The 14,976-nt window shown below is 30.1% G+C and overlaps 2 protein-coding genes across 2 annotated transcripts in view; one reads left to right on the top strand and one right to left on the bottom strand.

The window, feature by feature from the left end:
- The window catches only part of LOC108561500 (alpha-1,3-mannosyl-glycoprotein 4-beta-N-acetylglucosaminyltransferase B), a 96,215-nt gene extending 85,041 nt beyond the window's left edge, over nt 1-11,174 (top strand). Inside the window, exons 3-10 of the mRNA XM_017919462.1 lie at nt 3,896-3,942; nt 4,013-4,323; nt 4,382-4,512; nt 4,731-4,838; nt 6,964-7,157; nt 7,237-7,370; nt 7,446-7,561; nt 10,438-11,174. Coding sequence (XP_017774951.1) covers nt 3,896-3,942; nt 4,013-4,323; nt 4,382-4,512; nt 4,731-4,838; nt 6,964-7,157; nt 7,237-7,370; nt 7,446-7,561; nt 10,438-10,473 — 1,077 coding nt within the window. The 3' untranslated portion in view covers nt 10,474-11,174. The remainder of the gene's footprint in view (nt 1-3,895; nt 3,943-4,012; nt 4,324-4,381; nt 4,513-4,730; nt 4,839-6,963; nt 7,158-7,236; nt 7,371-7,445; nt 7,562-10,437) is intronic.
- A 1,666-nt stretch (nt 11,175-12,840) lies between these two features.
- On the bottom strand, nt 12,841-14,489 carry LOC108561496 (probable cytochrome P450 303a1). The gene is made up of 3 exons (XM_017919458.1): nt 13,447-14,489; nt 13,271-13,388; nt 12,841-13,214 (listed from the first exon to the last, which is right to left on the bottom strand). Exons 1-3 carry the CDS (start codon nt 14,487-14,489, stop codon nt 12,894-12,896), a joined length of 1,482 nt encoding a protein of 493 aa, XP_017774947.1. The 3' UTR covers nt 12,841-12,893.
- Nucleotides 14,490-14,976: the final 487 nt, after the last annotated feature.

Raw genomic sequence — 14,976 nt, 5'->3', positions numbered from 1 at the left:
AGAATTGAAAAGATTTGAAAATATCGCAATTTCTAAAACTCGCTAGATCATTCGTTTATAAATTTTGTAAGGAGTTGTAGAATTAAGCAACATATAACAAGTGTTCAAACATAAAAAACAAAAAACACAAAACTAGAATTTGGTCAAGGAATTCAACAAACCAGCGTTTCTCAAACTTTTTGGTCCACTACCTCTATTTGCACTTAAAAAATTGAAAAGATTGCCCCAATAATAAGTATGTGTAGATAAACATCCTGGATTAATTTGTCGTCAATTCTTTGAGAATCACTGCTATCACTGCATTTTGACGTGTGTAGCTTTTTTATAAGAGAAGTCAATGAACATACCTATGCCACTAAAAACTACTAGAAAGCTGCTATAGTCAGAGTAATGTCTACTATGAATCATAATCATTTAATTCAAGCTTATCCAGGATTTAAATCCCGTGTAGAGATGCTGGCGGTTGTTTTATTCAATGATTTTATAAAGAAATATAATGTCTTCAATCCTTAACAATTTTTCACAAATAAAGTTATTTTCTTTTGTAGTATTTGTTACTTTTTTGGCGATGATAAATCTGTCCTCAAATTTAAGCGAAATGCAAAAACTATAAATAAAAATTACTTCACATAGTACAGGTTTTGCCAAAAAAAAGAGGAAAAAAAATCCAAACTGTACTATTTTTAGTTTTATCTGTTATATTTATTAGAAACTGTACCGTAAATATTTTTTTATATGTCATTATCAATATTTATATATAATTTTGGTTATTATATAATATATGCAAATCATACAAATAATAGATGTATTCAGTATTTTATATTTGTTAATTTAAAGTTTTTTAAATTAATATAATTTGCTGCTATTAACGTTAGAATAATGTACATGCGAATCTAGAAAATTAAAAACATGTATATATGTTTAAAAGCACTATATTTAAATTAGTCGTAACAAAATGATAAAAATTAAAATAAATTTTCTTATGGGCAAGAGATCAAATAAATTAAGATAAATTACATGGTGGAAGAGTTCTGTGAACACGAAGGCTGCCGTTGGCTTCGGTATTGTGGCCGCTCTGATTTACACGTTCATCGTGCAGCTGGAAACTGCACGTTACTTGTTTATGAATGCCATTACCCGGCGCATCCACCGTATATTACACCCACATAGTGAACTGAACTACCAACAATAATGCCTAACCCACATTCGTTGTCCACGTATGCTCGCATATAGATTTAAACTCCAATGGTTTTATGAAATCCACTTTTCGGATTTACGGACTGCGAGCTTTCCCGCCTTCAGATTCAATACAGAATTAAATGGCTAATCTGTTTCCGAGCCGTCAATCTCCCAGCTAACCTGCACTGAACTCGAATGAATTGAATTTCCAATGTCTGCCGCGTCTCGAAATCCTGTTCCATTTAAATCTTCTGCAACAAAATTCAATCCGACGTCGTGTCTTAGATGAAGAAAAATAAAAACGGTTTGAAAGAAACTGGGTTCATCGTATATATTCTTATAAAGTAAAATTAGATTTTGTAATATATTCCGAGTTTTATTCCTTTATGTAGATGAAGTCCATATCTATTTGTTATTCAAATATTTACCTGTTTTTGATGCATAGTACGCACTTCAAAATATAATTATCGTGTTGACATAAACACTAAAACATGGAACATAGAAGAATCTACGAAAAAATCTGTCAAATTATTACGTTATCAACACTAATGTCCATTTAATGTGCACATTAAATATTTAATACTTTTTCTAATATACATTAATCGCTTATTGGCTTAAAATAATAGATTTATATAAAATTATTAATATAACCTTTGAAATCAATACTCCGGGAAGAATATCACGTATTTCAACACAATAACAGATATGTTTCTTAAAATTGCAAAGGAATTTAAAAAATATTGAGTTATTTATTATATTTTAACAATAACTACCTTGTAACACGCACCTTTGAAAAAAACTGTGTAATATATTTATTCGTTTGAAATTTAGGTCCATAAATAATATTTATAATATTTGGTATGAACGTGTCACTCTTGAAAGATACTATGGTCATGAATACAGTCGAATATTGCCCAAGTTGTTGTTTTATTAGTCATCCTAGGAACTTATTAAGTGAGGTGTTATATTTTATCTTTTTGAATAGTATCACCATTATAAAATATATATAACCAGTATTTAGAAAACTTGTAAAAACTATGAAATTATTTTTAACAACCATTTTTCATTTCACAATATGTTGTCAATTATAATATATTCTCCGGGTGGAAAGACGTCAGTCCGTAGCAATTATTATTTTATTTATTTAATATTTTTTGTTTATTATAATTCGAGGAAAATGGCTAAATTGCAAACAAGTACTTACTATTTTTTTAAATTATGATAATTATTATAACATATTATTTTATTTAAACATATTTATTGGACACAATCTGTTCCAAAGAGTATGACTAATAGGGAAACGTTATGATTTTTTTAAACCTAAACTTTTGTTAATTGAAATATACATTTTAAATATTATAATTAGTATTAATTTATATCATATAAGAATTTATAAAAAAAAAATACAACAATTTTTAAGTTTCATACTACGAGAGAACATCACTAACTTTAATATCGTATAACACCAAATTTAACCGAATTACTTTTAATATGAATGTAAATATTTTTTTTATATTATCCATATATAAATTAATAAATTTGGATGTAACTACAAATACTGTTATTATTAATAAGTTGCAAATGCTAAACTTGATAAATAAATAATGCATTATTATTAAAAGCGCTATAGGATAATTTCATATTAATTTGAAAATCAAATATTTATGGTTTATCGAATTTTCATGTCAATGGTAAATTGTATTTGAAATTAATATTTAGCTTCTATAAATTATTCATACATACACATTTGTTATGTATGAAGATTATCTATTTATTATTATCTGAAATTGTGATAAATTGTTTTATTTTTTAAGCGGAAAGACCTAAGTCGACAAACTAATTATTAATTTTTTGATATTGTTTATTAATTTAATTATAGAATGTTCCTGTTTTCAAGGTTCATTTTTAAATATATATATTTTTTTTCAATTTTCTGCAATTTATATTTAATTATAATATTAATTATTATTATTTTATATAATATGAATAACAAATTTGAGAGACTTGAGTTTACTTAATGTTCAAAAAGTGACAATTGTTAATTCGTAAAATAATCATTTTATAGATTGCTGTTTAAGTGCTCTTTTAATTTTATTACTCAATAGTCATGAAATAACATAGGAACTACCGACTTTTGTATGGTATATTGTTGAAATTAATATTGTGCTCAAAAATCTGCTAACAAATTTTCTTGTGGATTACTTTGTATGCGCTCTTTTACTTTATTACTATTAAACATAATGTGAAATATAAAATGATTAAGTAACTATCATATCTCTGAAGAGAACTTTTGATACATGTTTTTTAAGAGGCCTTTAGTGTTTCTAACAAAAACTGGCGAATGTGGCAATATAAAATTACTCACTTTAGCTCTGAAAAGATTTATTTTTCTTCTTATTTTTACTTTTATTATTATAAATGGTCTCCCGTGTTGCTCGCAAAACCTACACTCACTTTAATGCCGGTTCCTGTGCGAGGGATTGCGTTTTTCTTTTATTTATCGACGTAGGCTTTGTGCCGGAGATCTTTTGGAGGGCATTTTGCGTGATTACAACTTAAGAGGGAGGAAAACTGGTTCGCCTCTAATTGGAAACATTAATGTACACGTGCGAGGTGTAACTAACGAGGCCACAACGGATCGTCCGTCTCATCTGCTAAACGAGTTTATTTGGATTCAGCAAATAATTAACTAACTTCGTTTTGTAATTGCTTTCAGACTGATTTGGAGTACGTCCTTCAGGTTGCTAAAGAGGTTGAGTTAAGGTAAAGTGGTAGCAACAATACTTTCATAGAAATAACGTACTTAATTTTCTTATTCTTTTTGTATGAGCAGGTTTTCGAGTCAAGTGGAATCTGGCTTGATTGAAGTGATATCGCCTTCGTTAGCTTATTACCCTGACTTGGATAAGCTACGAAAGACACTTGGAGATTCACACGAGCGCGTCAAGTGGAGGTCCAAGCAGAATCTGGACTTTGCCTTTCTCATGTCTTATTGCCAACCGAAAGGTACATTCTACGTTCAACTCGAAGACGATATTCTAGCGAAACCGTACTATATATCCGAAATGAAAAAGTTCGCATTGGAAAAGACGGCAAATAAGGAGCCATGGTTCGTACTCGACTTCTGCCAATTAGGGTTTATAGGTAATGCTAAGAAAGTATATAATCTGTATGCAAATAATACTAATAATGTTCTTTGTAGGCAAGATGTTCAAGAGCGCCGAACTGCCGTGGTTGATCCAGTTTTTTCAGATGTTCTACAACGATAAGCCGGTGGATTGGCTGCTCGACGATCTCATCTACACAAAGATTTGCAATACAGAGAAAAACAAGGCGAGTAGCTGTAGTCGTTAACAGACGGTGAGCGATTAAAGAAAAAGGGGGAAATGGAAACGCCCTTTGTTCTTTGCTTGCTTTTCGTTAAGTCCTTTTCAGCTGAAGAGGCAATTCGCAATTTCCTTCCTATTTTTATGCTTTAATTTTAATCTCTTTGTTTGTTTTCTTTCTCTTTCCCTGCTATTTCTTTATACTCCTTTTCCCTCTGCAAACAGGACTTTTACAAACGAGATAAGGCCAAGATGTGGATCCACTACAAGCCCTCGTTGTTCCAGCACATCGGCACGCATTCCTCACTAAAAGGAAAAGTTCAAAAGCTAAAGGTAAATATTCACTATTTATTTAATACATTATTATCTTGAATTCTCTAAAATATATCAAATAACTTACAATATAAAGTATTTATTCGAAACTTTGCTTTGCAAACATTTTTTTTACAAATCAGTAATTTCGTATTTCACATATATAGAGAAGATGAAAAAATTGGTTTATTTTTCTTATATTGAAATTTTTTACTCACCTTTTTTAATGCACATTTTTAATAAATTATATCAAATGTACAACTTTTTTTTTTTCTTATTTGCCACTTAACAAAAGTGAACATAGATACAGTTATTATTATTATTAAATTTATTACAATTTAACTTAAAATTCTAGAATTGTTATTATCATCATTTTAACAAATTCAACTATTAATAATTTTCGGATTAGAATATTCAACTTCTTATATTTTCTTATTTTAATTGCTTCAATACTGCTATTATAAATATTACTAAGTAAATAGTTATTACTTTTTGAATATTACATTATATAAAGATTATTTTTTGTTCACAACCAGATGGCGCTGATTATAAACTTCTTGAAAGATAGACTATTTTTCTTTTTGATTTAAAAAATAAGTTCATCTCGAACTAGTTTTGGATTCATGAATAATCGGGCACAGCTCGATGTGAACAAGTTTTACAGTTAAGTGAAATGCACGTCTTTTTGCAAAAGTAGCATAAAGTAGCAAACTTTGAACAAACTTGACTTCAACCAACTTTTTATTTTCATAATAATTGTTATAACTACCGTTCTTCAAAGTATAATTTACAGAATTATAAAATTGTTGATTCAGTTTTAACGAAAATAATCATCATATTTTTTTTTGTTATAATTTGTAATATTTATAACATATGTAAGTTTGTAAACAGATAATTATATTTAAACATAATTAGTATAAAAGCATTACATTTGTTAAACATAATGAAACTAATTCATGCACGCACTGCCTGAAACAAACAAAAAACGTTAGTGTTCTTACAAATTACAAGTTCCGACAGATTACACGTGTATTTTTTTTATTTTTAACCATAAAATATATGAAACTTACCGTTTCCATAGAAGAGTATATATTTACTATTATATACAGTTATAAACAGTTAATATCGATTTTGAAGGAACTTTATTAATTTTTGAAATAATAATAATTTTATAGAAAATTACTAGCATCATAAAAAAATACATATAAAATATCAACATTTTTTAATTATATAAATGTGTAAATATTTCCTACTATTTAATTATTGTTTTAAATAACTAAACTTTGACGGATCTAATCTGAATTACGTATGGATCAATGGTTGCCAACATTTAGAAACATTGCTTCCAACTGTTACATAAATTAATACTATATATTAGTACAATTTATTTTTTTCTCTAAACTTTTAACTGAAATCATTGAATTTTACTATTTTTGTAATATTTGCTTTATTATATTTATTAAAAATCATTGAAGCATTTCTTTAAACATTACATGTCCTTAAATATTATTAAATTTAAATCAATTTAAACATGAAAAAACTTTATTTTACAAAAAAATCAAGGTAAAGGACAGCAATTTTTAGACATATTTTATTGTGTCACAAAATAGTTTTGCTTCGTTTTGTGGATGAAATAATAATACAGGACACTAGTCAGTGGACAGCATGCGATAAAGTATTACCGAACTATTGATTTTTAGTAGTATTGTCCTCTATTCAACGATATTGCATTATTTGAATGATGGAAGCATATACATCATTTGACAAAGAAATTATTCCAATTCGATGAAAATTTTAAAGGCCAATCATTTTCCTAGAATACAATAGGAATTACTATTCAAATTATTGAACTAGTTTAGATTTTCTCTTTTTAAATTATTTTATACCATTTTGCAATATATTTTTGCAAAGAATTATTTATTAAATATTAATTTTATATTAATATTTGGAGAGTAGGTCTCTTTTCAACAATTAAATTTAGTTTTATTTTCTTATGTTATTGTCTTAAGTTTCTATTATGACTGTTGAAATAAATATTATTATAATAAGACTATATTATAAATGAAATAAGACTAGCTCTTTTTTCTTGTTTGTATTTATTTAACGTTTGAAATCTGTTGTAAAATCTAATGTATTTGTGTTTCAGGATAAACAATTTGGCAAGGTGGCATTATTCTTCCCACACGCAAATCCGGAAGCGGAAATTGTGTCCGGTATTAAGAGCTACAAACAGTATAATTTGCACCGTGCGTACCTCGGGGAAACTTTCTTCTGGGGTCTTCTGCCGCAACCAGGAGATCAGCTGCTTTTCAAATTCAAATCGCCCACTCTCGTCAAAAGGTCAATATAGTTTTTTTTTTTAATATTTCGTAACGAATGTATTTGTAATTACTCTTATTTTTTTTGTCCACGTTTTCAGATTCTTCTTTAGGAGCGGAAATGCAGAACATCCATCCGATAAGTTCTACAATACGACGGTGGAAGTGCTTCCAGTCGATCCGTACCCCGGCTCCTCCACCGCGAACGTCACTTCCGACGGATACATCGTCATTGGTAAACAGCTGAATCCTCTATCCGCTCTGCGAACGCCGCATTCCTAATCCGTGAGTTTTGCTTTTTTATTTTCAGGAAAATTCGATGGCGTTGGTATAGCAACCGGAAATCCAGACGAGTCCATCGGCAAGGTTTCAGCTCTACGTCTCTATGTGCACAGCGAAAGCGATAATTGGGCTATCCTAAGCGAGGTAATACAATATGACACTACTATATCTTCTAGTTTAGTTTATAGAAAAAATTATCTGAACACACAGATTCTTATAAAACTAGATCAATTTCCGTACAAATAACCAATTTAAAAGAAAATATTTGCGACGTAAAGTAAATAATGATTTTATTCGACGTAAAATACATATTAAATTGCGAATATTATTTAATAATATAAATATAACTTAAAATATAGAATCATTTAATTGTAAATTGTAGTACAATTCAGAATATTGTTAAGCATTCGATTTGAGACCTTTTTGTTACAAATGAATTGATTACTAAGAATTGTTATAACAGTTACTAAAATAAAAAGTTATTTAAAATAAAAGTTACATTAATTTTAGCTTTTCGAGGTATACAAAGTTGAGCATAATAATATCGAGAAATTGAGGTTCAAAAATGTAGTAATAATGTCGTGTCCCGGGATTAAGAAATCCTTGGACACCGTGGATTATCTCGTAGTTACGTCTTTGCGGAGTCTTAGAGGGGTTTATGAATATTAAATGCAATATTCTTAATTAACTTATTTGTATACATCGGAGTTTTATTGAGAAGTTTAACTAAACAATAGTTGATTTCAGATATTATTACTAAGAGTTACATTCTCCTCTTAAGTTAGTATTTATGAAGTAAGTGCTCTTCCTTGGACTCTCCAAGTAAGACCAACTTCTCAGTTTGACCCCTTAGCTAAGACTAAATTATATAATACAAAAATGTGTTCATTTCAAAAAAGGGGTGTGTAGGAGGTAAGGAGCTTGTGGAATATACAAGCGTTTCTTTATTTAAGTTTTATGATCCTACCCAAATATTTAGGGGCAGAAGAAGGCTGTTAAGTGGTGATACAAGAGACGCAACTATACGATTCAATGTGTAACCGTCCTTCGAAATATTCCACAAGTTAATCTAAATAATCAGGTACAAGTATCCGTTTGTATATTTGATGGATACGTTAAATATGATTTGTAATAATTAATAGGAAAGTGGTAGACCTAACAAATATACATATTAGTTATACAAAAAATGACATTAAATTGGTCGGCCACGCCAATAATAATAAAAATAAACACATTACATGTGGTTAATAATAATATTAGATATATAGTGGAACCTCCTCGCTTAACAAGGATTAATTCTAAAATTTCCGGATTTTTACTCCACTATACGAAACATATTCCAAAATACACATAATATATGTACACAAGTTTTAAAAACGATGTAGCAGGCGCGCAATCAAAATATTATTAGGTACCAGTTTCAAAACACCCTGAATATAAATAATAACAACAAATTCAAAAACTTATAACTTATTTAATTACATATTTATTGATTATTTAATTAATAGTTTGAAAAGAATATTAATAAAACAGGCATATGAAATTTTGAGATCCATTTTATAATGCAGTTTTTTAATTACGTCTTTTTTTATTAATTAATTAATGATGTTTGGGCTAGTCATGCAAATATAGGTGCGACCGGGCCCCTAAGGTCTCCATGACGAGTCTCCCCTGCATAAATGCCACAAAAATACTTATCTAATGAATGTAAAGTTCACTTTTATGCACTAATTAGAATTATATTCTGACAAAGTGTTTACTTAACTTTACATAAGTAGGAACATAATGTCATTGTTATGTATATATTATTATTAATAATAATAATTATTGTAACATTATACATTAAATAATAATAAAAAACAGAATTTCAACCTTATATTGTTATTAGTGCCAAAACTATCGGCATCTACACTATTATATATCATATTTACTAGTCTAATATTTGAACATCTATTTCGTGTATATTCTGTATAACATCATTGAAACTAAATTGACAGCTGTAATTGTATGTAAACATTACTGCAGTACCAACATGCATACATGTATTTACTATATTTAATTATTGACATCATAGATAATGTGTTTCATATTGTATCATAAACTGTGTACAATGACACGCGTATCAGGAAATGGTGTGAATACTGCAAAAGATAAACAAATTGAATATACAGTGGAACCTCGCTTAACGAGCAAAATAAATTATAAGAAAAATGACTCGCATAACGACTGACGAGGAGAAGAGAAGTCCCGGATTATGCACTTGCTACATCATTTTCAAATATGTATATACCATTTTCGTTTTTTTGGTCATATTTGGACATATAGTGGACTTTATTTTGCAAATAAAATTTGTGTTTGCTGGAAAAGCACAACAAAAATCTATTGTAACCATTATGTACGCTTTTTTATATAAACAAATATTAAAAGTATAAAAACACCCCGGATCGATACAAGGTATTTCTGTCTCTTGAACGTAGTCATTCTAGTTGCATCTTAGTATTGTTTGTGATCACACATATTTCCAAACTTGTGTTCAGACATGTTATTTGTGATTTTTTTTTGTGCAAAATTTAATAACACTTGTATGTCTCCGAATAAGATGGCAAATAATAAAAATAAATATAGATATGAAAAGCAAAGATATAAATATCGCACATAATGTACTTGGTATTCCTGTTCACAAATACTTTTTTTGCACATATTTAGGTATAATTTATAAAATGCGTGGACATAAAGACCTATGGTAAATAGCCCTTTCCACAGGTGATTTTTTGTGACTATTATTATTTTGAAGCAATATATTTTACATTTCAATATTTATCTTTAATCAAGAAAACAGTAATATTATATCTATTTTGTTCAAGATCTTAATCAATTTTTAAATTATATCTTCAGTTTTATTATATTTACTATTTTCTTGTGTCATTTCAATTGCAGTATACCTGCACCAAGTAGGCACCTTGTTTGAAACATTAGATGTGCATTGAATTGTAATGGGAGTTTTGTTTTTCTGTTTGCAGATTCATATCCAAGACGAATATTCGACTGCCAGGTGACCTGAGAGCGGCGGTCGAGTCCCAATGTCGTTTCCTCACGTCCGCCATCGCTACACACTCGACCGCACACCCCCGCATCCTCTGTGATATATTAATAAACCTTCCCCCCAAAAAACCCAAACCCTCTTGGTAAGACCACATCACGCTGAGGCACGCCATGCATACTACTCCCCCACCACCCCTTATACACACACAAACCCATACTCGACAACCGCAAATGCAACCCCCTGAAGACGTGCGACTGGCGTACGACCACGGAAACACCATTGTCACTTCGATTGGTCCGACTACCACTAATCTAAACTACCATATAATTATGTACATATTCAAGAGTGGCCTAAACGCCGAATGAAATTTCATACCCCAAGGAACACACATCCTCACCTCATGCATTATATATATATAATAAATCAATAAATAAAAGAAAATATATATATATGGAATAAGAATATAAGAAATAAAAAATAAACGTATTTTATTAAGATATTAATATTTAGCGTTAACGATGAGAATGAAGACAATGTGGATGGATGTAACAGAGAATCAAAATTTTTAAATCGGATCGGCCAACATGGAATTGCTGTTTAAGATTTTTTTTACACATTTTCCAATGATTGTCTTTTCTATTTGCTACAACTCTTTTATTTTCTAACTGTCTATTATCTTCCTCCCATGTCACGAATATATTATTAGTTTTTAACATTATTGTTGTTGTTATTATTTCGTAATTTATTGTAATAAAGTAATATATATGTACAAAAAATCTAAATTTAACATGTTTGATAACCTATAACCCAGCGTTCCAACTTTTTTATCGCTTGATAAACATATTTGTTTATAATTTTACAGAGTCTCAATTGTTATAACATATTTTTTTGATGATTTGGCGCAAGAAGCAATTTGTCATTGCCCGGGCCCCATTGAGTATTTGATCAAATATGCCTATATAACAGACTTTTTAATGATTATAGCAAAAATACTCCAAAATGTTATAACCTTATATAAATATACTGTTTTTTTCTCTCTATAAAACAAGATTTTATAACGTTGCTGATCTGAAGAAGTGATCACATTGTTTTACAACATATTTTGCACATTACATGATATTATGGAAATTTTGAATCATAATGAAATCGAATAAGGACAAAACAAAACGGAATTTCACGATTACAGAAAATGTAAGGCTTTGAACTATTGATTGAGGTACTATACAACTTGTTTAAGAAATTCATTCGAAAGAAGGCAAAAGTATTTGACTTTTACAATTTAACATAAATCTTCTGTATTTTTTGACTTATATATATATTTTTCTAAATTGAACAATTTAGTTTGTTTAATTGAATTGCTTAGTTTCTAAAACAATTTTGAAAAGAAATACAAAAAAATAAGATTATTATTTTATAAAATAAATGAAATTAATTTAATTTAAAATAAAAACTCGGTGTGATAAAAGTTCAGTGTAATTGCATTATATCACAGTAGGCCACCAACAATACAGTGTCTGAGCAAGTGTACATTTGGATGTTAAGTAGCATTATTTATGCATTAGCCCATTTTTTTTAAATTACTTAGCTTTAGTTAATTATTATTAATTAATTCCTTTAATTATAAATTTAATTATTATCTTAAGTACAAATTAACAATAAATCATAAGTCTAATAGATTTGAGTACTAATATCTGATTATTATTTTATTCTCTATTCAATATATAAATTTATATATATGTATGTAAAGATATAGTTGTAAAGATGCGATCATTTGGCAAGTGAACAATATCTACTCTAAATGTAGAATATTTGTATAGATTAGATTATATCATTATTACTCAATGTTCAAATTGGTTTAGGCATGATAGTTTTTTCTTCTTTTCCTCACCTCACCAAACATAATGATATTATATTATCTTTTATTAGCGTTTTGCATGTACCTCCATGATAATATTCTATTAAATTGAATAGTAACGAGCGCAAACTTTATTTCCTTTGTACCATTCACTATGTTTAAAGAAAATTATTTTAATTTACTTGTTATTATTTTGTTTTATTAATACAAGAAAAAAAATATTATTTTGGTTGAACTTACCTATACATGTTTAAATTTTAAAAAAATCATAAATTTAAGTTAAACTATAAATTATATTTTTCTTTCATTTGGATGAATTTTGTTAGAATAAAAAATAATTGATAAAAAAGAAATCAACCGATATAGGTATTCAAAATGATAAATTGGTATAAAATAACAAATATTTATTTATAAAAAAAATAATATATAATATATTTACAAATTCAACATCAATCACTTTACTGGTACTACGTTTCCATGTCTATCATGTTTGTGTTTAGTCAAAAATGACTATCTTAATTATAATTGGGTTTACTTATGTTAGTATTGGTGTATCCTATTATGGATGAGGATTGTTATCACGAACGTAGGGAAATAAGACCCTTGTATGGTACCGGGCTAGCAGTAACACCATCTTGCGCATCCGTACATGGTTTTGGATGACCTTCAGGTACAGAAAAGTTAAAATTCTGCAAGAGACTTGCGATGAAGATGAAGAGATTGCCTCTGGCCAGCGATTCTCCCAAACATCTCCTCTTGCCAATACCGAACGGAATGAAGTTGTCTAATACGGATGTGTCATTCTCTAAGAAGCGTTCCGGACGGAACGTCTTTGGATCATCCCATATGCATTCGGCTCCGAAGAATACGCTGTGGAATGTTGGAACGATCATCGTGCCCTAAAACATACAACAGTTAGACTCATTCTTACTAATACTATATTGAAATTGATTACTTTAGGAATGTAATATCCGCAAAGCGAGGTATCTCTTAAAGCCCTATGAGGAACTCCGAAAGTCATAGCCATAAAGTGTCTTAGAGTTTCCATGACGATGGCTTCCACATAAGGCAAGCTAAGGACATAAAATCGTTAATAAATCGTTTCATTTAATAATTATTATATATCTATACTTTGGTCTGTCGTTTAATGATGGTGTTCTATTTCTTCCAACGACGGAATCTATTTCTTCCTGAGCTTTCTTCTGCACTTCAGGATTGAGGATGAGGTGCAGGAAGCAGAATCCGAAAGATTTTGTTGTAGTCTCCGAGCCGGCCATGAAGAAATCCAAGCAAATGGCCAGCAATTGTTCTTCCGTGAAAGTTCCTGGTTTATCCGGAGAATTGATCATTTCCAGGTAGACATCAATGAGGTCACGAGGTTCTCCCGGTATGTGGGTGCGCTTGTGCTCTTCAATCTCCTTATTAATGAAAGTCCAGATAGGTTTATGCGTCTGCATGTATAGATTGTAGCCCGACATTTCTGGAGCGAAATACCTTAGAATCGGGAAATGGCTGAACAAAGTGCCCATCATATCGATGTTCTTGAAGAGTTTGTTCAAGATGCTTTGTAAATGAATGAGGTTTTCATCGTCCGGGCTGTACTTTGTTCCGGCCAACATCGTCCAGAGAGTGTTCAACACGTGGATGCCGAACATCGTGTCCATTTGAAGAACCACCTCTCCCTTCTTTCCCATCTGCTCCTTAATGTGATTCACCATGACCTCGGCCTCCTGCTCGATCATCTCTGACATATTTCTCTTTCCAAACCCGAATTCCCTCAGATGTCTCAAGATGAACTTCCTCTGCTCAGTCCAAAAGGCTTCATCGGTTAATAGCACACCTTTCCTGCCGAACGTTCTCAGCTCGTAGAAAGGCCCGGTCGGCCTTCCATTCAGATTCTCATTCATCAAGAACTCTTTGATCGCTTGCATGCCATACGCCATGACGATCTTCTCCTGTCCGATCTTCAGACCAATCAACGGCCCGTATTTTCGGGACATATGCGCCACGGAATTTGCCAATGTACCATACTTCTTCCTTAATTTTGCAACAGTATAAGCACTGCCCAACATAGGGAACCATTTTGGACCAGGTGGATAGTTCTTCGGCTTCACCGAATCCAAATAGAACAGCAAGAGGATTATCGATAGAAAAAGCACGACAGCTATCCACATCTTTCTTTTTAACAACAAAAGAGAAATAATTAATATACAAAAAAAAAAGAAATCTTTATTGAGATGATGCTGATGAGTTTATAAATAATATTATACAAGAAAAAATGTTGCATAATTTTTGAAAGGGAAAGCACGGCCAACGGACGAAGTCCACCGTGCGGCGAGATCCGCAGAGTCTCGACTTCCTGCTAAAAGGTGAAAGTTACACAGCCGAGAATTCTGTAATATGTGTAATACTGTTATGCAATTTGAGTGCTAGTATCTCTATCTGCTATACGTCTGATCTAATGACACCCAAAAAGAAAGAGCAAATTACTTAAAATGGATTTCGAGAAATTCACGACACTTAACATACTTTTATCTCTACTCTGACCTACAATCGAAAATGCAATATGCATATTCAATCTCTTACATAATTGTTTGTAAAGAGAAATTTCTTAAATCATACAATTTATTTTATTTTATTAATTGTGTAATTCCGATATTG

This window comes from Nicrophorus vespilloides, unplaced genomic scaffold, assembly GCF_001412225.1.
Source record: "Nicrophorus vespilloides isolate i.1.1-1 unplaced genomic scaffold, Nicve_v1.0, whole genome shotgun sequence".
NCBI lineage: Eukaryota > Metazoa > Arthropoda > Insecta > Coleoptera > Silphidae > Nicrophorus > Nicrophorus vespilloides.
The sequence above is the reverse complement of the archived record's forward strand: the minus strand, read 5'-3'. Positions and strand labels throughout refer to the sequence as shown.

Coding starts and splice junctions, on each gene's coding strand:
- LOC108561496 (XM_017919458.1), bottom strand. CDS start 14,489: ATGTGGATAGCTGTCGTGCTTTTTCTATCGATAATCCTCTTGCTGTTC. Junction 13,389..13,446: donor TCATTAAACGACAGACCAAA/GTATAGATATAT, acceptor TTATGTCCTTAG/CTTGCCTTATGTGGAAGCCA. Junction 13,215..13,270: donor GCGGATATTACATTCCTAAA/GTAATCAATTTC, acceptor TGTATGTTTTAG/GGCACGATGATCGTTCCAAC.